Here is a 22,450-nt window from a genome sequence, read left to right as displayed (position 1 = left end):
CTTTGGGATGCTCCATGTATTGCCAGGCTTCACGGTCTCTTCCGGTTGGATTGGGGTTTCCAGGTTTTCTCCTAGTAAAGTTCATAGAGCTAAACTAAATAAAAAATTTGCAAATGGAGGTCATCAAATTGCTGCCCCACCCTTTGTGAAGGTGTAATTGCACGTATTCTTCCTGATTTAAATCGAGTAGTAGGTGAGGAACAGTGTCACCTGTGCATGTCGCTGTGCACATCAGTGAAGCCAGCACTGTCCACCCAGAGACGCGGGCTGAATTCAGAAAGGCCCTATTACCAAAACACTTTGGTCTAGTGTGTCTCTCTTAAAATCTGCACACCAATAAATCCTATAGCCTTTAGTCCAGTGCTGTCATCTCTCAGGGGGTCCTGGTGAGACGATCCAGCCTCAAAGGGGAGGCACTGCAGGCATCCCGGTTTCTTAGCTCTTCATTTCCAGATCTGGAGACCCCGAAGTTTCTCAGCAGGCTCAAGCAGAAGGTCTCTGCTTTTTTTCATCATGTCCACCCTTGGGAGGAGCCCAGGAGCTCTCCAGCTGTTTTTGGCCTCCCCTGCAGCAGGCGCAGAGGTTCCCCAGGTGCCATCGGGGACTTGGCGTGCAGCAGACGGAGCGGAGGAGGCGAGTAATGCCTCAGGTGTGTTGTGCTTTGCTGCCCTGCGTCTTCTCCACTGCACATCACCGGTCTAATGCCGAATGACGGAAGTGCCTGGTGGGGTGGATGGGTGGGGAGCAGGGAGTGTGCGTGCCTGCGTGTGTGAGCTCAGTCCGTGTGGCTGGTGCAGGCTGATGTCCTGGTGGCACTGATGACAGCCAGCTTGGTGAGCTCGCAATGCCACAGTGCCTGTGCCCAGCAGCCAGCTTTCTCAACTGTTTCATAAAGCTGATTTTACTTTTTCGTCTTGGCTCTCTGCTCTCCAAGGACGGGCAGACAGCAACATCAGCAGAGGTTATGTGACAAAGAAAATCCAGGCACACTGACCTCAGAAAATTTTATTTGGTTAGTTTATGGCAGTGCTATTCGTCAGTATTCGTATAACACTGTTATCAGAAGACATTCGGGCAACCTCTTGAAAGTACCTGGCTATGTACAATATGCCACACACAAATAAAGGCCATTGTGAATGTTGAGTCATACAGGAAGATAAATAAATTAGTTTTCTGGGCTCATTAGAGCTGAAAGCTGGGCTTTTATAGCAGGATGAAGAGAATTGCACAATGCGGTTCCATATGGCTTATGAAATGTGTATGAAAACCATTTTCTCCTACCCATCCTAATTATGAGATCTAAGTAGATACGCTATTTTCCCTCGAGCACTTACTTAGCTGGAAATTTTGTTTTTTAAAAGACCAGCGTAATCACTTGTATGATGCATTTCTGTACGCCCTTAACAGATGTCTATATCAAAATGCAATTATTTATAGCAATAACATGGCCTTTCACTAATTAGGAACGAAAATGTTGCACAATAGGTGACAGTTGTCATGAGTGCTCAGCACTGTCAGAAGTCATTCTAGCATTTGGCTTTAAATTGTAGCTGCAATAAGTGTTTAAATAATGTGTAATACGTTTTTAAATTATGTGTATATATGTGAAGTTTTGTGGGAGTGTGAGTGTGCTTACGAAAGGAGAGGGAGGTTCGTGCTACCCGTGGCCAGGCAGCAGACTGAAACCAAAGTGCTGTTTTTTGCCAGTGCACAATTTTGTCACGCAACCTGCTGGCAGAGGAGTCCTTCTGCATCTGTCTCGCCACGGACAGCAGCAAAGCCATGGGTTTAATAGGAGCTGCTAGGAGGGTAAACGGGGGCCAGCACGGCCACCTGGCTCAGATTCTGGTGGGCTGCATCTGCTAAAGGCTCGTATGAACAGGAGGAGACAACATATATTCCTTTTTATTATTCAACATTGAGACTGCAGTAGTGCTTAGAGGCTGGTGTTCTGGACCGTGTTACACCATATATCACAAACACGGAGCACACGACAGTCCTTGCTCCAGAAAGCAAGGAAAGATGGGCTCTGTGACCCATACATAGCACAAACAGAGGGTGCCTCTGCTTTTCCAGCTTGTCTGTAGTCCAGGAAACCCTCCCTGCCTGGAACCAGTGGGTGACATTCATGGAAGAAGGCTGGGAGGAGTGGAAGAATTGGCCCTTTGAAGGAGTACGTAGGACTACATGTGGCAACGCAGTAAACAACAGGCAGAGACAGAATAAATGAGTCACTTTTCTAGCATATTTGAATACTGTTTAAATATAAACATTGCAAATGAATATCTCTGAGAAAAAATAAAATTGGATGCAAAAATACCAATGGTATACTGCATATGTATATAGATATATTACGTGGTTTGCACAGTCATTGTGCGTCTTCCTTCCGGACTGACTTTCTACAGCCTGATACAGAAGTTGAAACAGAGAAAAACAGAAGGGAAAGGTCTTTAACCAAACACCTTGTTGTTTTGGCAAGCGATTCACTTCCCAAAAAACTGGGCTGTAGAGCAAAATATAGTTTCACAACAGACCCATTTGTGTTTTCACATCATGTCTACCTCAGAGCAAGAGGGGAAAGAGCGAGCAGCGGAACGGTGATGCATACAGGGTGCTCCATATGTTTTAATGACATCTGAGACCAGTTCCACCACCCATGCAAAGCCTATGACATTAACGGGGTCTGGAAAAGCCGTTGCCTCAACAGGGAGGGCATAAGCAACATCCAAAGTGCTTTACTAGATGCTGGCGCTTAGCCCACACAGTCTGTTCCAACAGGCAGCTTGCTCCTAACCCTCCGTTAGCAGGGTGCTACTCTGATGCCAAGTCACGGGACAGAGCCACTGTGGAGGGGCTGCTGGCTGCCAGGGTCGGGTGCTCCCACCTCACGGAGGTGAAGGAGGCACAGGCTGCCCCGGCTGGGCTCTCTGGGGCTGCTCTGGGGACCCCGATGGCGCCGGGCAACGCTGCTGCATGAGGCAGAGCGTGCAGCCGGGGACACTCCCAGCCCCATGTCTGGGGGTGCAGGGGGATAGCAGGAGTCCTGCCGTGGCCGAGCGACATCCTCTCCTGACCCGAAACCCAGTGCCTCTCCCATCAGCCAGTGCAGCCGCCCCTGCCCGGCTCAGAGGAAGGCAGATGGCGTCCAAGCATACTCACATGGGACTTTTCCAACATCTCTAAATTTTGGCTTCAGTTTTTGTCTCCCTCCGTTTCCTTAGATGACAAAAAGCTACATGGGAGGTGCCTGCTCGGTCTGGGCTAGCTGGGGAGTCAGCGACGTGGCCTTCGTGGCACCCGGTGAGGTAGACGGAGGTCAGAGCACCAGGGCAGCGTCCAGGCAGAGAACGTAGTGGCACCAAGGAGACCTTGGAGGGAGTCTGTGACTGCAGCGAGGAGCAGCCCCAGTCCTTGCAAGTGCTGCTCCTCTCACGGCTGCCCCCTTCTCCTGGCTGTACACGGAGGACAGTGATTCCCACAGAGATGCTGAGTACCGGATTAGGACAAAGTACTTTCCATAGGGAAAGACGGCAGTGTGTGCTGTGTATCGCCCCAGGGGACGGTCTCCATCCCTGGCTTAGCCCACAGTCCGGCACAAGGCAGGTGCCAAGGGGTGCCTTGGCCTAGGACACGTTGATGTTGGAGAAGAGCGGGGTCCCGGGCAGTGTGGATGCCGTGCTATCTGCCAAGTAGCCCAGGATACTTTTCAGTTCGCTGCGTGACAAATTGGCTTTGATGTGCAGGAACGCTTCCAGGTGCCTTTTGCTGTGCAAAAGAAAGGGGCAGATGTTATCTCCCCCTGCAGATCTCCGTGTGCTGGGTCCCTTGTGCCAGGATGCGGCCCCCTCCCCATGGCGTAATGGAGGTCTCCGGCGGATGCCAGCTCAGCATCTGGCAATCCTACGCGGGACCCAGCACCGCCCCGGGAGGCGTGGGGTAAGGTAGGGAACCTCCAAGGCAAAGGAGAAAATCCAACCAGAATTTGGAATATATAAACTGGCCTTTTTTAACAGTTTATTTTGTTGCCCGATGGCGCTGGGATTGCCACAGCCTGGCAGGCAGCCCCCACCTGTTTTTACAGACTCAGGCTAAATGAGCATCACCTATACTCATGTCTGACTGTTTCCTGGCTCAACTAAAAGTCCATATTAGTATTTGCAAATCTGCTTCAGCATCTCTTACCGGATGTCGGGGTATGTCGTGGCGAGTGTTGCAACCTCAATTTTAATAGCACCCAAATCCTGAAGTCGGATTATTTCAGCCAGTTTGGGGAGCGCAGAATTCAGCCACGTAGCTTGAGAGCCCTGCCAGAAGAGAAAGCGGTCAGCAGGGCATCGTGGAGGTGCCAACCTCTGCCCAGCCCAGGAGCTGTGTTTCACGGGGGATGCCGCCGAGCCAGCTCCTGAGGCTGTTTCCTGGTGATGGGGAAGGCAGCAATTTTAGGTGCCTCAGTGTTTTCAGTGATGTTTCTAGCCTGTGTCAGCCTTGAAGAAATTGAATTTGTTTTGTGGTGGTTTTTAATCCTCTTAGACAAGAGGTGTAGGGTCTGCCATAAGACTGAGGTTTCTGCATCCACCTCGACAGACTCTCTCTGCTCTTCCCTCCCATCATGTTTTCCTTTCCTTGGGTTTCTACGCTGCCCGGTGTGCGTACGAGGACTGATGGGCAAGGTAACACGCTGCCATGTGCTGCTGTCTCCCAGCTCTGCACACAACTCTGCCCTCAGCATCTCCAGGACTTGCCAAAGTCCTCTCCCTGCCCATTCAGGTAAAAGCGCCAGCTGGACCTGTTTTCTGGCTGCTGGACGTCTCAAGGCGCTGGTGCCTGACCTCCTGCCCACGTCGAGTGATGCTCAGGCTTGTTCCTTCTCAAGTCAAGCGTGCATGGGGTGGTGGAGGACAGGGCTTGGCTTAGCTTTTGTGCAGGCAAATTTAGAGGCATGAAAGGAGGGAGGAAGGTGATTTCAGAGCACAGTGAGGGGTGTTTCAGCCATACAGAAAAAGCAAGGGGCTGTGGTGGAGGAAACCCTTGTGTACCAGACACCCCGCGCTGCCCATTCCAGCCCCTGCCCAACCTAAAAGCAGCAGAGTGAGGGAGATCAAGGGCGAGGGGGAAGAGCAAAAACCCAGACTTCACGCAGGTTGTACTGACACCAGAGCAGTGCAGTGCTTAGCTAAATCTTCTGACCCTATTAATATAAAACTTCAAAAGGAATCCACTGCCGACGGGACAAAGGAGGATGAAATAATCACTCTCCAGCCGGGGCAGGGCAGGCTGGTGGCAGGGGAGCCTTCCTGCCCGCAGGCACTTGGAGACCTCTTTCTGCCTAACGTCCTGCCTTCCAGGAAACAAAGCTGAGATGGCAAGGTTAACAAGAGGCCCCAGAAAAAATTATTTTCCTGTTTTTTCACTGTGCCCATGCTGCTGTGGATGGAGCAAGCACTCACGTACATTGCTGGTGCAGAAGGCTTCCAGCTCGGCAGCGTTCTTGGAGACATTTTGGGCCAGGTTTTGCTGTTGCGCTGGCGTTTTCAGGCTGACTTTTCTCTTCAGCAGCCTCACGATGTACTCTTTAACCAAACGAGCATGGATCTTCTCGACAATAGCCTGTTGGGAAGGAGAGGGGCGGTTATCCACCTGTCTTTTGCTGGGGGACAAAACAAACCCTGTCTGTGGATGGAGGACAAAAACGTTTTGGGTGTTGTAAAACATGGCCCACCAAATGCCTGAATGAGCCTGGTTAACTACCTCCCCATGACTGATTACGCAACATCCTAGATGCCGAGAATTTCTTCATAATCAGACTAATGAAGTGTGGGAATTTCCAGATGTTTCCTTCTGGGAAGAGCTGAAGGCATAGAAGAGATCTAACGTGTTAGAGAAGAAGTAGCAGTACTCCATAGAAACAGGAATTCATACTGCTCTTCCTTTTCCTCTCTCTGATACACAAAACATCATAATTTTGTTTTAGCTACTAAAAAGACAAAGGCAGGAAATCAAAGATTTTTTTCTATGGTGATATTTCATATATACTCCAGCACCACTGAAAATGTGGTTGTGGCTCAATTATCTGGGATTTGTTCCAGTTGCATCCATCTCCTGCAGTCCTTAGGGCAATCGAAGGAGCCACGAGACAGAGCCATGCTATTGTATCTGTGTTTCAAGGTTGCTAAACCAAACCCACACATAAACAAAGCCATGTTCTGGGTGATCCCGAGAGCACTTTCTCTACAGCAAGGGTGGTTTTCTCTGCAAAAAGCACAGCAGAGCTGCAGGGGTCTGCTTCTGCAGGAGAAGAGTAAGATTTACAGGGCTAATCTAGGTAAACTGCATGCTGATGGAAATCCTGCCTGAGAGGGCTCTCCGACGCCAGGCCAGCTCACCAGCTTGACATGGGCAACTCCAGCATCAGAGGATCAGAGCTGATAACACAGCCTAGGCATTCCAGAATCCCTCCGGCATTTCTCTTTGACTTACCTGGTAGAAAGGGTCCTTTAGGGTCCGGAAGTCTGAAATATGTTTGCTGGTGGTTTTAATAATCTCATTCATAATTTCATTGCTGGAGTCCCACTTATTTTCTGTAAACTTTTTATAAATTGGCTGAAAAAAGGAAAATCTGCTCAGTTCCCTCAAAACAAATTCTAGGCACGCATATATTTAGCATTTCTCCATGTACAGTATCCTACACAGTGACAGTGTGGTGTGCAGGGACGTGTGACAATGACTTACAGGAGCAGGGGAAGGGTGGCCTGTATTGGGTTTGTGCTGCCTTCCTGATTCCTCATGATGAAGACAACTGAGGGCTTGAAAGGTTCATATAGAAGATGCTTTTTTTATTTCCACATTTTTAATGTTTTGTCTAAATCATATTGTCTGATTAGAGAAATATGGAACTACAAGGGAAAAAAATTAATCATTATGAGATGTTCTCAATCACAATTTCTCTTGGCCAGAGTAAAGAAATATGAAAATAAAAAAAGCACCCCTGCTCTGTCAGATGCCTTCCAAAGGGCCCTACAGAGAAAGGAAGAGAGATTGAGGCTGAACATTCCTGACTCCTATGCCTTCCCCTTCACCTCACTTGCTTAACTTAAAAACCTTGTGTTATATATTGAAAAAAAAAAAAGAAAAAAAAAGAAAGAAACCAAAAGTGCCTTTCAGGCCACCTTTATGAAGAAGCGAAAAGTAGCATAATTGCAGTTCATGTGATTTGGGATTGCGTCCTACAGTTTGGAGTGTAAACACTTGCAGGTTGAGACTCTCCCTCCTGCAGCAGTTATCTTAGATGTGATCAGCACATTTGATGTTCCTGTGCACAGTCATGCCTATGTCGCTGCGCCCGTTTTGCCTGCAGGCTTGGGGACCAGCTCAAGGAGAGGTGAGTCAGAGCTTCCTGACTGATGCTGAGACCTGCCCCACAGCCCTTCTGAACTTTGCTGCATTTGAAGCAGAGACCTGGGCAACCAACAGAACGGCAGTAGAACGTGGCCGACACCGGCACAGGCTGAGCCGTGGGGCAGAAGGGTGTGGGGCATGTGTACGGTACCTTCAGCTGGGCAAAGAGCTGCTGGAGCAGCACGTCAAAGCCGCTGTTTTCAATGTCGCCAAGGGTGCTGAGGATATTGGCTTTGTTGTCATCCTTTTCTGCCATGTTTTTATCTGCGTAGTCTCTGCAAGGAAATACCATCAAGGTCAGAATAACTTATGCTCAAAAGAATCATAGAATCATTAAGGTTGGAAAAGACCTCTAAGATCATCAAGTCCAACCGTCAACCCAACACCACCATGCCTGCTAAACCATGTCCTGAAGTGCAATACCTACACGTTTTTTGAACACCTCCAGGGATGGTGACTCCACCACTTCCCTGGGATAGACAGAGCAAAATTCAGAGGTCTCCAAACCTTCCTCTGCAGGCAGATAGACCTTCCTCTGCCCACTCTGGAGTACCTCCCCTCTATCACACTATTGTCTGTTGCCTGCCGGGGAAGGAGCAAAGCCTTTTCTTTTGCATGCTTACCTAAAATTCCAGCAGTTGTTAATATTTGCAATCAGTATAGGCTTGTAGTATCTGTGCTTCTTGCTTTTCTCCTTAAAGTCTTCAAAAGCATCCTTGTAGCTGTAGGGGAGAAGGGAAGAGGAGAATTGGATGAGTGCCTGCCCAGCGTGGCCCCGACAGCCCTGCTGCCCGCCGCTGCCTTGCCGCACCTTTTCAGGAAGGCCGGCAGCTCCGTCGACAGGCGATGCGACAGCTCCTCGCCCACTGCTGCGCTGATGTCCCTGGCTCGCTTCTGGCCGCTGTAGATACTCTAACAAATGAAGAAAAAAGATCAATTTTAAATGCTGCCTGCTCCAAAGAGGCCAGGTTCTCTGGTTAAACGGGCTACAGATCCGTAACTGCGCCCAGCCCTCTGCGTCCCTCCCTGTGACTGAGCCAGGGACCATGCAGAGCAGCTACACTTACTTGGTGTGCTCAAGCCAGTTTGGACTCCATTTTCAAATAGGGAGAGAGGTGAAGAAGCAAGAAGCATTAAAGAATGTCTATAAAATAGCTGAGAAAGTGGGGAAAGCAACACTTGGGTTCCTTTGCTTTTTTTGCTGAATATGATTGCATCAAAAAAAACAATCTAAGCACAACAACTTCAGTATATGAAGGGTTTATTTTTTAAAAATAAACTCTACTAATCTTCTTCAGCTGAGGGAGGGAGAGGGCTGAGCATGGGGAAAGGACGTGAGCACTTGGAGCAGCTCTGCCCGGGACAGTCTCCCCGGGAGCAAGCAGGGCAACAGCACTGCGCTGCTTCCTCGCTCAGCTAAACCTGTCTCCCGTCTCTCTGCCGCTCCGTTATCCAGTGCCTGATGGCTTGGCTTCGGCTGGGGGTGCAGGAGAGGCCGCACAGAGTGAAATGAAGGCATCTTTCCTGCTTGTTTCGCTTAGAGGAGTTTGTCTCCGTCACGTGCCAGACCAGGACCACGCCAGACGATGGGTTTGGGCTCCCCTGTACCTCCCACCTCTACTCCCGCCCTATGCAAGCGACTTCGCCTTTCACCTTCCTGAACTGACTATAGTTAGTCTCAAATCCTAAACACAGGCAGGATGCAATTGTTTATTTTTAATATATATCTGTATTACCTGGATAACAAATATTGCTAGTAGTTCACTCTGAAAATGTCCATTTAGTTTCTCTGGTTCTTTGTCTTCTTTCCATCTTTGGATTTCCTTGTCTAAACATTTGCTCAGTGAATTTTTGATAGTAACCTTTAGGGAACAGAGAACAACAGCATTTACCACAAAGTGGATGTAACGGCTCCTGCCTTATGCCGGTTTTGCTCACCCACCCACCCACCATTTATCTGTCTGAGCAGATTTCTTCCTCAGCCCTGGTTGAGAAACAAAGGCTCTTTGTCAGGGGACGCCTTACCCACTGCTTCACGGCAGCAAGGGCAACCCCCTCGCAGTATCCGTCTACCCAACAGCGAGTTGATTATTTCAGAGTAGGAATGAAGATCAAGATCTACGTCCCTGCCCGCGACGTCAGTGGTGATCTCGAGGGCAAGGGAGGGGAGAGGTGGGTGGCAAGGTCGCAGGCAGCTACACGTGCCAGAGCCCGCATTCCCCCAGCCGCACGGTGCCTGTGTGTAATGCTCAGTGCTACCCTCTGGGCCTGGTTTTGCAATCCCTTTTCGTGAGCGCTCCTGACGTCTTATGAGCACTGGAGAGTGAAACAAAATGTTCTCAGCTTTTCCCTGCTCCGACGCCGCTTGCGTCCGCGCTGTGCAGCAAGGCTTTTGAAATGGCTGGCATATATCTCTGATCACCGAGTGCCTCGTTCGTGCGCTTCGCAGCCCTCACATCCACCCCTCCCATCTGCAAACCATGACGGGCTACAGCTAAACCTGGAACTTATCTTCTCATTTTCTGGGAATTCCAGCTCAAAATGCCAAAAGCACTAAGCTATGGGAGTACTGTAAAAGTTGCTTCTTGTTTCCATTAAGGCAAGAGTGATCCAAAAACTGGAGAAACTGTTATTTACTGCGGACCAGGCGATTCTCCATCAGAGACAGATTTTTCAAGCCCAGACCTGCATGCTTTGCGCTCACCCAAGGTCTGGCACAGCTGCAGAGACCAGAAGTAATTCTGAATCCATCATCTGCGAAAGGGAGCATAAATCCCTCTGAGGATTTAACAGACAACGGCAAAGTTACCCATGAAGACTTGTAGCTGGATTTTTTCCCACCTTCCTACCAGAAGGTTTGCAAGAACAGCGAAGTTCTTTTCTGATGGCTCCCAGGGCAGAAAGCTGAGCTACCCAGAAGTTTGCTCTGCAAGTCCCATCCAGCAGAAAGCTGACCTCTCCCCCAAAAAGAAACAAAAGCACTCTTGCTTTTGCTCCTCTCTGGAAGGGTGTGTGGCTCACAGAGAAGTGCGCGTGCAGGACAAGTCAGAGCTGCTCCGAGGAGTCATGTAGGAGCAGTAAAGGGAAGAGAAGGGACTGAATGGATTCTCACCTCTTCACCGTCAAGGTATTTCTTTTCAAGCTCTTTGCTCAGACTTGATGGCAAAAGGCTTCCAAGCTTAACTTTTTCCAACTCCTCAGCTAAAACGTGATCTTTTCTCATATCTCTGGAATGAAAAGGCCAAACAATCACATTTTCCAAGGGAAGTATAATTCAAGACAGCTGTTGATGCAAATCACTACCACTTTTTGAGGATATCAGTGAAAAAACAGACGGAAATGTATATTATCCTTAGTCCAGGCAGGACCTGAAGGAGATGAATCTGTGCCAGGGGTGGAACCTGTGAGGGTGGGACCCCAAGCAAGCCTAGGGAATGGAGCTGTGTTCTGCTGACCTCCTGAGCACCGGCCACCACGTTGGGTAAGGGGGACCCAGAGCAGCAGGAGGGAATAGTCCCAGGACACAGCCTCTCTCCGTCAGTACAGGGAGGTGATCAGATGAAAAGCTGGCGTTTTGTGCCTAGCTGGGAACAGAGCGGACAGTTTCATATCCCGCTGTCATGTCCCCAGTGCATGCTGGCCGAGCCGGGTGCTCCTGAGCAGCCTCGAAGGAAGTCATGGTGGGACTGGTTTGGAAGCAGCCTCTCCCTCTGGAGCTGCAGAGAAAAACCCTGAGCATCACCTGAGTCCCGTGTTTGCACATTACCCAGCTCCAGTGGGGTACCCTGCCGTGTTTCCCATACACGGGCTGCTCTGATATGATAGTGGGAGCTGGGGCCAGGCTGCTGTGCAACCCTCCTCCTCCTCGCTGCTCCCTCCACTGCTGGCCATGGAGAGAGGTGGTCTGTGAGCAGGCACCTGGCCCTGGCCACTGGGAACACACCACAAAGCAGCCGCTGCCCTGGCCAGCACCGTCCCCAGCACTGGGCTGCGCTTCTCTGGCCGAGCCCTGCTCCTCGCAGCTACTGATTTCCAAACACTTGCTGGGTCAGGCCTGAATATGCTGACCTAGAGCACAGCACTTGCGCTGGAAAACTTCCAGGTTCAACACTGACTCATTATACTCCGTCAGTGAAGCATGAGAAGGGAAAAGTGGAGGTGAAGGTTGAACAGCTTTAGAACAGTGGAAAAAACACTGCTGGCATATTTACTGGTTTTCACCTAAGAAACTAGAGCCTTCGATTCTCCATTCGGTACTATAAGCCACAACAAGGAGTATTTTCAGTTCTATAACATACAGGGCTTGTGAGGCTGAAGGGCGACCCTTGGGTGATGATGTCCTCTCACAGGGGTCACCCTTTGGTCTCCTACCCTGGAGGAGAACACAGACTGTGGGTGATGCCTGAGCAACATCTTCCATGCCCAGGATAACCGCATCTCACCTTGTTCTATTTATTGGCTGCACTCTGGTCTAGAGGGCTGACATTTCCAAATTTTCCAAGAATGAGTTCAGGTCTGCAACTGGAATAGAGATAAGGGCAACGAACCTGCCCAATTTACCCCACAAGTGAAGCCCTAAACATCTGTGTGCATGTCTCTTGCCCAGAAGCCTGAATGGTGGGGGGGGTGAGCACTTGGTTTACAGACTAGAAGCCTTGAGCGTGTCCCTAGCCACATACCAGACTGCATCGCAGTGATACCGATTAATAAACCAAGCAAATGTCTGGTTCTGCAGCCAGTGAACCTGTGTCGATCACCAGGGATAAACGTGTAAAAGCCTCACTTACTTTGGATAAATGTTGTGCACCCATGAGAGGAGAAGGTAGATATCCTTGTCTTCGAGAGGAGACTCTGCACTTTTCTTCGCCTGGGAGGCAAAATAATTGTGGTAGAGTTCTGCATATGTGCTGAACATGTTAAACTCAGGAGGATAAAGCTGTTTAATGTACTTTACAACTACTGTCAAGTCTTCTTTCATTGTCTTCCCCATGTGCAGGAGGTTTTGGCCAACTGTAGAGAGGTTCTCAGTTCTAGGAGTATGACTCGTGTCTTTCATTCGAGTCTCTACCGACTCCTTTACTGTAGCCAGCCAAAGCTCTTTCCATTTTCTAGGTCTAAATTGCATGTTTTGGTCAGGTGGATTCTCTGACATGTAGTTCTGATCTTCTTTCTCCTGCTCTTTCAGTGCCTCTACTGCCTGCTGCAGCAGTTCTGGGTTTGTTTTTGCTAGCAGTACGGAGTCTTTCAAGATGCTGAAGACTTTGTGCTTCAGAACTTCGTAGACAGACTCGACATCTTGCTGGCTGGTGTTCAGTCCCTCCTCACTTTTGCTAGACAGGCTCTTCTCCAGGATAATCAGATGCTGGGCAGCGTCACAAAACTTTTGCTCTTCAAGGAGATCCATGATTTGTTTGACTAGTGGAAAAAGAACAGCCTTTTTTTACCCAATAGTGAAGATTTAAATTTCTATTTTATATAAAATGATGGCTCTGAAATACTTCTAAAAAATTGTTTATATTTCTGTAGTGCCATATCTTAGGTTCCTTCACCAAACAGAAAATCTTTCTGTTTGTTTAAATATCAGATAATTCCTAGCCTCGGTCTAACTGGGGCAATGGAAATTTGAATGCCCACCACCAGTTTGTTACGTACGGACAGATATTCGTGTTCTACCCATATTTTCTTCCCCAATATTTAGATTTGTGGGTTTTTTTAACTAATTTATTTCTTATCCCACTTCCCATTAAAATGACCTCAAGTAAGAAGCACGGCTTTAGAAAAAAATGGAGATGGAAAGATGTATCTAAATAAGATGTGCTAGAGGAAATACCACATGGGTTTTCCAGAAATAGGTTGGCACAATCTGACCTGCGAAATTTTTTTGGAGGACACATTCAGCATGCAAGATAGATACAATTGAACTATCCTATCTGAACTGCAGCCAGTTACTTGATACGGTGCAGTCTGGGAAATTATTAGTTAAACTGGAGAAGTTATATCCCAGAAGAAGTTTTTTTTAGGTGTGTGAAGTTTGTATGGAAAACCCTGGGTGGAGAAAGCTTACATTATTCATGAAACTCATCTTACTTCATATCCTCCCGCAGCACAAAAGCTGGGAGTGCCCTACTGGCATCTGCTGATTACACAAAGTTCAGACACATTATCGAAACTGAGTGCTTGGTGTGTTATGCAGGAACAACAGGATAACTTGAACAGTAAATGGGCTGAAATGTAATAGCATGAATTATAAGATACAAATCCAATAGAACAAAAGTAACTTAGCAACAAATAGGATTTTCTGCTGCAAGCTGGATGTGAATCAGCTTGAGATGGAGGAGGAAGAGAGATGCCTGGAGAATTAGTAAATCGTAAATCACTACTGCAAGACGATGGTGAAAATGTCGGATGTGACCCCAGGATGTATCCAGAGAGGAACGTCCAGCCAAGATAGGAAAATGGTAACATCATACCAGGCACTGAGGCTATCGCATCTGGAATATTTTCTGCAATTCTGGTTGCTTTATTTAAAAAAAAGACATGGGGAATGGGGCAATGCAGCAGTACGAACAAAGGCATGAAGGACCTGTTTTCAGTAGACTTGGTTCATTCAGCTGAGCAAATTCAAGGCCGAGAAGAAAAACCACCAGTTAGGGAAAACATTTCACACATGGAGAAAGATAAGCCAATTAGCCTGGTAAAGGCTTGCTTGGAAGTGAGATAATTTGTACTAAAACAGTGAGACTTTGGAAGAGCCCCCCAGTAAAGGAGGTAGGACTAAGAAATGAACTTATTTTAAGGTACAGCTTGCTAAGTTTATGAACCAGGTAATGCAATGTATCACCTGAGGTGGCAGGTGAGCCTGGGAAATGTCAAGGGGCACTTTCCTCTCCAGTTCTGGGTTTCTCTGAGCAGGCATTTTTCTACCTCTCTAGGCACCCTGCAGGGACAGTGCCTGTGACTGGAGGAGCTGTGTGTTCAGATATCAGCCCCGGGAAAGACCTACGCGTGCTGCTCGCTGCTGTCCCTGGGGGAAGAGGAGATCTCACTGGGTGGTGGTTTCATGGAGGAACAGAGCAGAGGCATGCCTTGGTCTCTTGCCCTCCCACAGATCTCTATGTCCTGATGAGAGGCAGAAATAAGTCTCCTTTTTGACAGAAAACCAGCAAACTGTCAGTTCCTCAAGGAGTGTGCCCTTGGTACCAAATGACTGGGGCTTGAGGTCATGTTCCCCTCAGCCCATGTTTCCCCAGGCTCCTTGGCCAAGTCACTTTAACCTGCCAGTACCCTTGTTGCTCAAGGGGACAATTCTCCACCTTGTGCAGCCCCTCTAGAGCTAACTGTGGCCTCTGAGGAGGTACAACGAGGTTGGAGGAGCACTTACCACTGGGTGGCTTGACCTTTTTCATCTTCTTAAGTGCACTTGTAAAGATTCCCTTTATTCCCTTCTTCCCCTTTTCAGGGCTGTCTCCAGCAGAGGTGCAGCTCCCATTGCTCGTGATGGAAGATGCACGTGAGGGTCTGCAGGCTGTCTCTGGCCTTTCACTCATCTTCTCCTGGTCCCTGGACCAGATGTCGTCTACAGAAGGTTCAGGACAGGCAGGGACTTTCTCAGCTACTGGTGTCGAAGGGTTTTCAAGCTGCCTGTTTTCACCAATGCAACCCTCTGATCCATTGCGTATTCCAATAGGGCCACTTTGGAAAAAAGGTAACATTTTCATCATTTTCCTTCTAGCCTGTAAATTTCAGAAAGAACTGGTCAGATTATAACAGTTTGCATAAAAACTACCATGGCACAATGTGGCAAGGTGTATTCCCATTAAAAAACAATATTTCTGGAATGAGTTGTCCCTGTGTGGGTGGTGTGGGGAGCGTTACACTTCTCTGGCATAAGCACAGCTCTGCAGGAGAGCTCCTCAGCTACGTCACCTCAGGTAACTGAGACGATGGAAGCAGCTCTCTGGTCTAATAAATAACTTAGAGAAAATTGGTGAGTGATTTTAAGGGTGATTCAGGAGGCCTGATTTGAGAAGTCGAGCTTGTCTGGGTACAGACATGGACACTGCACACGAATGATGTCGGTGGGTGGGACAAGCATCTTGTGCTTATTGAAAGTAACCACAAAACTCCTGTGCTTTTATATGGCATTGGGATCAACTCCCACCTTCCTCAGGATCTGGTTTTGCTGATCTCTGGCTGCAGATCTGTTTGTGGAAGCACCCACCCAGCTTATTGAATGCTGAGTTTGCAAATACACTGTGAAAATGAGATGAACCTACCAAGCCAGGTATGCGTCAGTCTTTGCTGAGTAACAGTCCTGCTGATTTAACTGTGTTCCTGTTTAAGTCAGTAATAAAATTCCTAGTTTTATTGAGGAGAGCTCCCAGAGAAGGTGGCTGAGAGTTCAGAAACATCAGGGGTGTGAAAAACATGGTCAAAAGAATGGGAGTGTGGGAAGCACAGCAGCATCTCCTGACAGGAGCATCACAAGGCTTATCACTTTAGGTCCAAAATCCCGGCCAGAAGCATGGCTTCAATGATCTACGTGCTGCCCACATCCATACAGTGGCAGACACAAGCTCAGGGATGCATTCAGACCCTTCAAACCCACTCACAGTCTACGTGATCTCATTTTCAAAACGGTCCCAGGGTGACTACGGCATCCCACAACAAGGCAACTTCAGCGCAGCTTGTTGCAACTTCAGTGTCACTTGCTGGGCGTTTTCAAATACCTGAGAGCAATTATTGTGATCCTGTTCATGCTGAAATGCAGGGCTGCAGTGCAGGACGTGGCTTGTGCAGAAAGAAATGCTAGTGAGGTGGGGTGGTGGAAGAGGCAAGGTTCTGACAGCAGGGACTAACCAGACTGGACTTCTCCCAAATCTGCTAAATGAAACCAGTGAAACAGGAACAAGGTACAAGGATCGGGGTGGTTTAGCCTTGTTTGAACAGACAGAATCCTGCCACAGTCCTGTGCCACCACCCAGACTCCCGCGTGCTTCTGCACTACAAATAATTAACGATACAAAGTTGTTATTGTAACAACATCTTTTTGGAATGCAGATTTAGCATTATTTATTTACATGTATCATTTAATATATTGCTATAGATTTATTTGCATAATTATATTTGTTTCTATAATTATTATCATCGTATAATTATTGTAAATAAAGTGGCTCATTGTTTCCAATCCTTGTTCTAACAATGGGGTTTTTTTAGTGACTTTCTGGGAGACCAGCGCACTTCTGTATGATGATATGTGAGCCAAATTTTGGATTACTCTTACTGCGTAAGGAGAGAGGAATTAGGCTGTAAATAAAGGAAGAATTTGGCTTCAGCTATAAAACCACAATGTGGTGATCTTCAAATACTCTCATTAAGTTTACACTGTTGATATGCTGATACAAACTGTGATACTTCTTTCTGGACAAACTAGTTGGAAGACTGTGGCTTTTCGTTTTAATTGTGATTCCTCCTGCTGGCTCCGGCAGCTTGGAGAGCTTTGAAGCATCACATTAGTGGTAGTAGCCGGGTGGTACAGAGAGCAGTTAGAGCCTGGCGTCGCTGCAAAGCTTCCTTCCCTGAGTTTTGGCTGCCAGGTCACGTTCAGGGTTAGTAATGCTATTGCTTTTAAAACCCAACGCAGACGAAAGCTCCTTCAGGAAGGGGAGAAGGGCTGTGGGTGTGCACGATCTGGCTGGATCTCAGCTAAACTGGTGGTCTGTGACCTAGGGCAAAGTGCGAAGCTAAACCTCAGGTGCTGCCATGGCTGAGGGGGCCGGCAGGGGCTGCCAGGGCCCGTGGGTCGCTGCCTCGGGTCACTGCTCAGCAGAGACCCCATGCCCAGGGCTGCGGGGCCCCTCGCGTGGGCGAGCCAAGGGGCCCGAGCACCAGAGCTGCCCAGCGGCAGGGAGCCACAGCAGGAGCTGCACACCCACCTCTTCCCCCAGCACAGGCACTGGGAAAAATCCCTGCTGTTCACTCTGGCTGCTCTAGTCAGGATGCCCCACCAGAATCCAAAAAACAGTAGAAAATAGCTCCTTTTTGTCACACTTCCATTACAAAAACAATATCATGGTAACAGGGATTCTCTATGAGTGCTTGGGACTTTCCTAATTTTTGTGGGGCTGTTTCCTAGCCTCATTTCCCAACATGATGCTGTGTTTAGATTCATTCTGCCAAATCCCTTCCTTCCTGTTTGTTCAAGCACAGACTCAGCCGAGTCCCTTCTCTCTCTCTCCTCTTATTCCAAACAAAGCATTTATTATTCTTTTGGTTTTTGGTCTCTAAGCAAAGAAAGTACCTTTCCCTTTCCTACAGCTAAAGGTGACTTTCGGGGTCTTTTGCTTTGGTGAATGGTGATCAGAAAGGTGGATTTCAAAACAATTTTGCTTCTCCTTCAAGATGTCATCTTTGAAAACCATTGAAATCACACTACACATAAAAGAATTAGTGAGGGAAAGTTTAAGCTGGTTAAAAGCTTATTTTTAATGGCTGGCAGAACTTTGTCCTGGTAATGCTCTGTAAGGGCCAGGCGCAGGGGCTGGCGATGCCCGGGAGCTGGGTGCGTGTTGCAGGGGGCTGCAGCCTGGGCAAGCCCCTGCGGTCCCTCCACAGTGTGCACCGAGCCACCGTCTGCAGTGTGTCCCCGCACACCAACCTGCCTAAACAGGTCCCACACCCAAATTAGAAGAAAGAAAATCACCTCCAGCATTTTGGCCTGGGGCTGCACATCAGCAGCATGAGAACTGTTGGTAATATTGGCATGTCAGGGTGTGCTTTTTCATCTTGAACTAATAAACACCGAATGAGTTCAACGTCTGAGTAAGGCTGTCGATGCAATAGCTGCCACCTCCACTCACATTTGGCCAGCCTGCACACTCACCCAGCATTTATCAGTTTGCCGCTGCTGGTTTGCATATGTTTCTATCCACAGCAGGAAATACCAGTAAACCCCAGCTCCCAGTTCTGCCTTGAAATGCAGCCTCAGTCGCTTATGGTAAGTGACTCCCCCTCCATCTCTTTATCGCTAAATGGCCAAACACTTGCTGTAAGAAACACCTATAAGAAACTTCCTATAGGAAACTTCCTTACAGAAATAAGCCCGCTTTCTACAAGAAGCACTCAGCTAAGAGGAGGTGGCACTGGTTCCCTCGGGAGGCTGTGGGCAGGAGACGCTGTGCAGGCGCTGCTCCCCGTGCCCCATAGCATCCGCTCCTGCTGCTGCAGCAGACGGGACATGCCAGGAGCTTGGATCTGGCTCGGATGGCCACCGGCTGCTCCCGTGCGCCCGTGCTCTGCTCACAAATCAAAGCTTGTTAAAACTCCAGCAGGCTCCTAATTGTTTTACCAGTTAACACTTTGGGAAGTGCTGAATCATTTCCCACAAACAGAGCCCAAATTCAAGTCTTGGGAAATTTAATGATTTAAGGTCAAGACTTGACATAGATCCCAGCTCTTTATTATTATTAATTTACTGTTCATTTACTGGTATTATCCTCCTCCTCCTCCTTGTTATTATTCTGTGGCACTGCAGTTTGTGGTGGGCGAGTCTTCAGCTCCAATTATTTTTGATATAGTACATCAGCTTACGGTTTCCAACCAGAAGATCCGCACAGCTCGCACAGCATCCTCTGCTGCCCTGCACAGAGGCCCTGTACCATTAGGACAGCAGTGCTGTTGACTGCCGGCGTGGCCAGAGAGGCACCCAGGGGTGCAGAGCTGCTGGCTCTACAGGTGAGCTCACCGCACGGTGCTGATCACGGCTCGCAGCCCTGGGTTAGAGCCTTTTCAGGGTGGCCAGGAAGGGTGAGAGAAACACCTGGAGCAGAACCATGACACGGAAGGACACAACCTGGACTCCGGGCACAGTAGCTTCCCATTTTCTCATTTTGCTCCTCGAAGGAAACAGCTTTCATGCCGCACGCTTAGGAATGAGCTCATTCAACAGAGAGCACTTAGGGGAAGAGATTTATTGATTATTCCTATTCTGAATTTTTTGTTGATTTTTTTTCTTGCCTTCTTTTTCCTGAGCTTCTGCCAGTATTAACAAGCATTTGTTTGGATTTTTAGTCCTCTCCAGCCTGCTGATATCCTAGGTCACAAGGATTTATGTCTCGTTTTAGCGGAAATCCCCCACTCTCCCACAGTATTTCAGAAATCCAGTTATTTGGCAAAGTTTGTTCTCCACACTTGCATCAGCCTTTTCCTCCCTTCCTCACTCCCTCTGGAACTGGGGTCACCCCTGACCACACGAGAAAAATCGTGCCGGGTCAAACCATCTCTTGAAGCAGTAAAGCAGTGCAGCCAGTCTGAGTTTAGTGTACTTCGGACTACGGGTTGACACCTAAATAAGCTGCTAATCAATCAAAGCCAAGAGTCTATGGAGATGCCAACCTCAATCTTTGCAAGCTGGGAAGCCCTCCTAGGCGGGCTTTTCCCTACCAATTTTCGTTAGCTGGACTGGGTACTGAATGTTGACACCTTGAAGGTGAGGGCTCCGACTTGGCTCTGCCCGGGAAATCACAGTCTGTAGATGAGCTGGGCCACCACCACCCCACCACCCCCCTCGAAGTTTTACTGTGCAGCTCAAATCCATGCTGCTGTCTGCAAACCCCTATGGGAGACCCACCACCCCACATGGTCCAGCACTGTCCTGATGGTGGTCAAGCTCTGCTCCTAATGGGCTCAAAAGCTGTGGGGAAACAAAAGCTATGTCTCCAGTAAAGAAGTCAAGGCAGGAGCAGAGCATCCCCAGAGGACCTGACCCATATGCCTTAGCAGTGCTGGACACCCCCCTGGGGCTGGGGGTGATGGGGGACCCGAGGGACCTTGGGGAACGGCAGTGGCAGACCAGGCAGAGGATCCCAGAGCACCTCACCTGGCGTGAGATGCTTGAAACCAGCATTAAACCATGTGATCACCTGTCTGGGGAACAGCATAGACAGAGCTACACAGTGCCTCTGTCATTTTTAAATGAGAATTTGGCTTCCCTAAATTACTGAAGCACAACTGAAAACGGTCCTGTAAACCAGCATCTCCTGTTGTTAGTAAAAACTTTTCAAACAGCGAAAGAGGAGAGGAAATTACACATATATATTGTTATTGGGAAAAAGCAGAGAAAATGCAGCGTAATATGCTCCTTTTTCTTCTCGCTTCAAATCTGGGCAGTATCATTTTAAACTGCTGCTGCTGAAACAGAAACCAGCTGCTGCTGTCTAGGATTTTGGTTTGCTATTACTATTCCCAAAGCCAAATCCTGCATTCAGGCTTGGAGTTTGCAAAGTTCACTGCTAGATCTAACAGTGACTGAGAAGATGCACAGCATCCCCGGAGCCAGACCTAGAGCTCCCGGAGTGCTCGCCTCTGCCAGCATTTTCAGACTCTTTGGTTTTCCAGGCCTCTTTTTACAGAGAAGGTGGCTGAAGCAAACCCAAATCTGAGTTTTCCAAAGCTCTCTGCTCCCATTTGATCAGCTCTATCGGAACTGGCAAGCCTCAAATCCCTCGGCTGGGGCAGGCAGTTGAATGCTTTGGAGAATGGCTATTTCTTCAGGTTTTCTGCTCTGAACTTGGGCGTGATGGCAAGGGACCGTGACTTATAGATCAAGAATATGCTCCAGTCACAGAAAGTCTCTTCCTTACTCTGGAGCAGCCTCAAGAAGAAATCTTACTTTAAACACACCGAGGATCCTAACCCTGAGGTTGAACCCTTCGATTAGCACCTGAGGAGCTGATGCAGTGGATGTGGGGCAGCTGCCCAAGGATAGGAGCGAATTTCAACAGGCTCTTCAGTGTCCTGGGAAAAGGCAGGTCCCAGGGGCAGTGAGAGTTCCCTGACTGGGAAAAAAATAGTCACAAAATGGCGAGCATGGCAATGCAGAAGTTCACCAGGTCAGCACAGTGACCCGGCAAGGTGCAGGGTACAGAGGCTGCCTGGGACCTTCTGGGATCCAGGCACTGAACTGGTGGTTTTCCAGTGCAGCTGGGCTGAATGAATTATCATCCTATTATTTTCCTGCCATTTAGGAGAAAACCACTTCCTTCTGAACAGAGACAAAGAGAAGGGGGTGGGAAGCGCCATGCTGAATCTGGATCCCCGTGCCTGATCTGGGTTTAGGATGCTTTGGTGCCCACCAAAGACCTACATCCGGATTCTGGGGAAGGGGTTGCCTGGGGAGGGAGGTGGGTAACAGGGGTCACCGCTCGCAGCCTGTGCTCATGCCCTGAAATCTGGGGGATAAGCAACAGAAATCAGACCCAGCTGTGGTAGAGCAAGTGCCAGACACGTATCCTCGCGGTCCCCAGCCCCAGGATGTGCCTGGAGCTGCTGTCCTCGCAGCAGTTCGGTTCATTCTCTATTCTGCTAATGACGAGGTGGGGCTGAAACCGGTCTCTTTGCCCGGGAATCCATCCTTCCGCACCTGCCACTCGCTGCCCCCCTCTCTCAGACGCGACGGAGACCCCGGCGCTCGCTAGCCTGGCCGCAAGCGGGGAGGGAGGGAGGGAAGCGGGGGAAAGCGGGAGAGACCCCGGCCTCGGGGGGAAGGGGGAAGCCACGGCCCCGCAGCAGGGACAGCCGGGCGGGCGGCTGGAAGCACTTACGGTGCGGCGGCTCCCGGGCGGGCTGGCGGGCGGCGCTGGCTGCCGGGCCCCGGGGCAGCCCGGCTATAAGGGGAGGGCGCGGAGGCGGGACCCGGCCGCGCAGGGAGCCCGGCGGCTGGAAACTCCGGCTGCGCCTCCCCCCCACCCACCCCGCCACCCCGAGGATGGACCCCGGCCAAGGGGAAGCGAGAAATCCCCCGCCGACGAGGGGGAGGCAGTCGGGGGGTCGGCTGGCCCCGGCGGCGGTGGTGGTGGCATCACGGAGCGATGGAGCACGGACGGGGCACTCCGGCCTCCAGCCCCGGGGGTTGGTACCGGCGGGGGGTCTGTCCCCCGCTGCAGGCTTGGAAACCCGCTGTTGGGGACGGAGCGGCCTCCAGAAGCGGAGCGGAGCGTTCCCACGGGCGGGCTGGCAGAGGGACGAGGCGAGCGCTCGAAAGCCCGACCTGCCGTAT

At 49.4% G+C, this 22,450-nt stretch overlaps 1 protein-coding gene across 1 annotated transcript; it reads right to left on the bottom strand.

Moving 5' to 3' along the window:
* Positions 1 to 990: 990 nt before the first annotated feature.
* On the bottom strand, positions 991 to 22,034 carry TNFAIP2 (TNF alpha induced protein 2). The gene is made up of 12 exons (XM_075426606.1): positions 21,996 to 22,034; positions 14,777 to 15,128; positions 12,183 to 12,810; positions 10,508 to 10,622; positions 9,132 to 9,257; positions 8,207 to 8,307; positions 8,019 to 8,117; positions 7,547 to 7,670; positions 6,478 to 6,600; positions 5,452 to 5,607; positions 4,183 to 4,304; positions 991 to 3,765 (listed from the first exon to the last, which is right to left on the bottom strand). Exons 2-12 carry the CDS (start codon positions 15,114 to 15,116, stop codon positions 3,624 to 3,626), a joined length of 2,076 nt encoding a protein of 691 aa, XP_075282721.1. The 5' UTR covers positions 15,117 to 15,128; positions 21,996 to 22,034; the 3' UTR covers positions 991 to 3,623.
* Positions 22,035 to 22,450: the final 416 nt, after the last annotated feature.

Source organism: Opisthocomus hoazin, chromosome 7, assembly GCF_030867145.1.
Source record: "Opisthocomus hoazin isolate bOpiHoa1 chromosome 7, bOpiHoa1.hap1, whole genome shotgun sequence".
Taxonomy (NCBI): domain Eukaryota; kingdom Metazoa; phylum Chordata; class Aves; order Opisthocomiformes; family Opisthocomidae; genus Opisthocomus; species Opisthocomus hoazin.
Note: the sequence above shows the minus strand (reverse complement) of the source record. Positions and strands in the feature narration are given on the sequence as shown.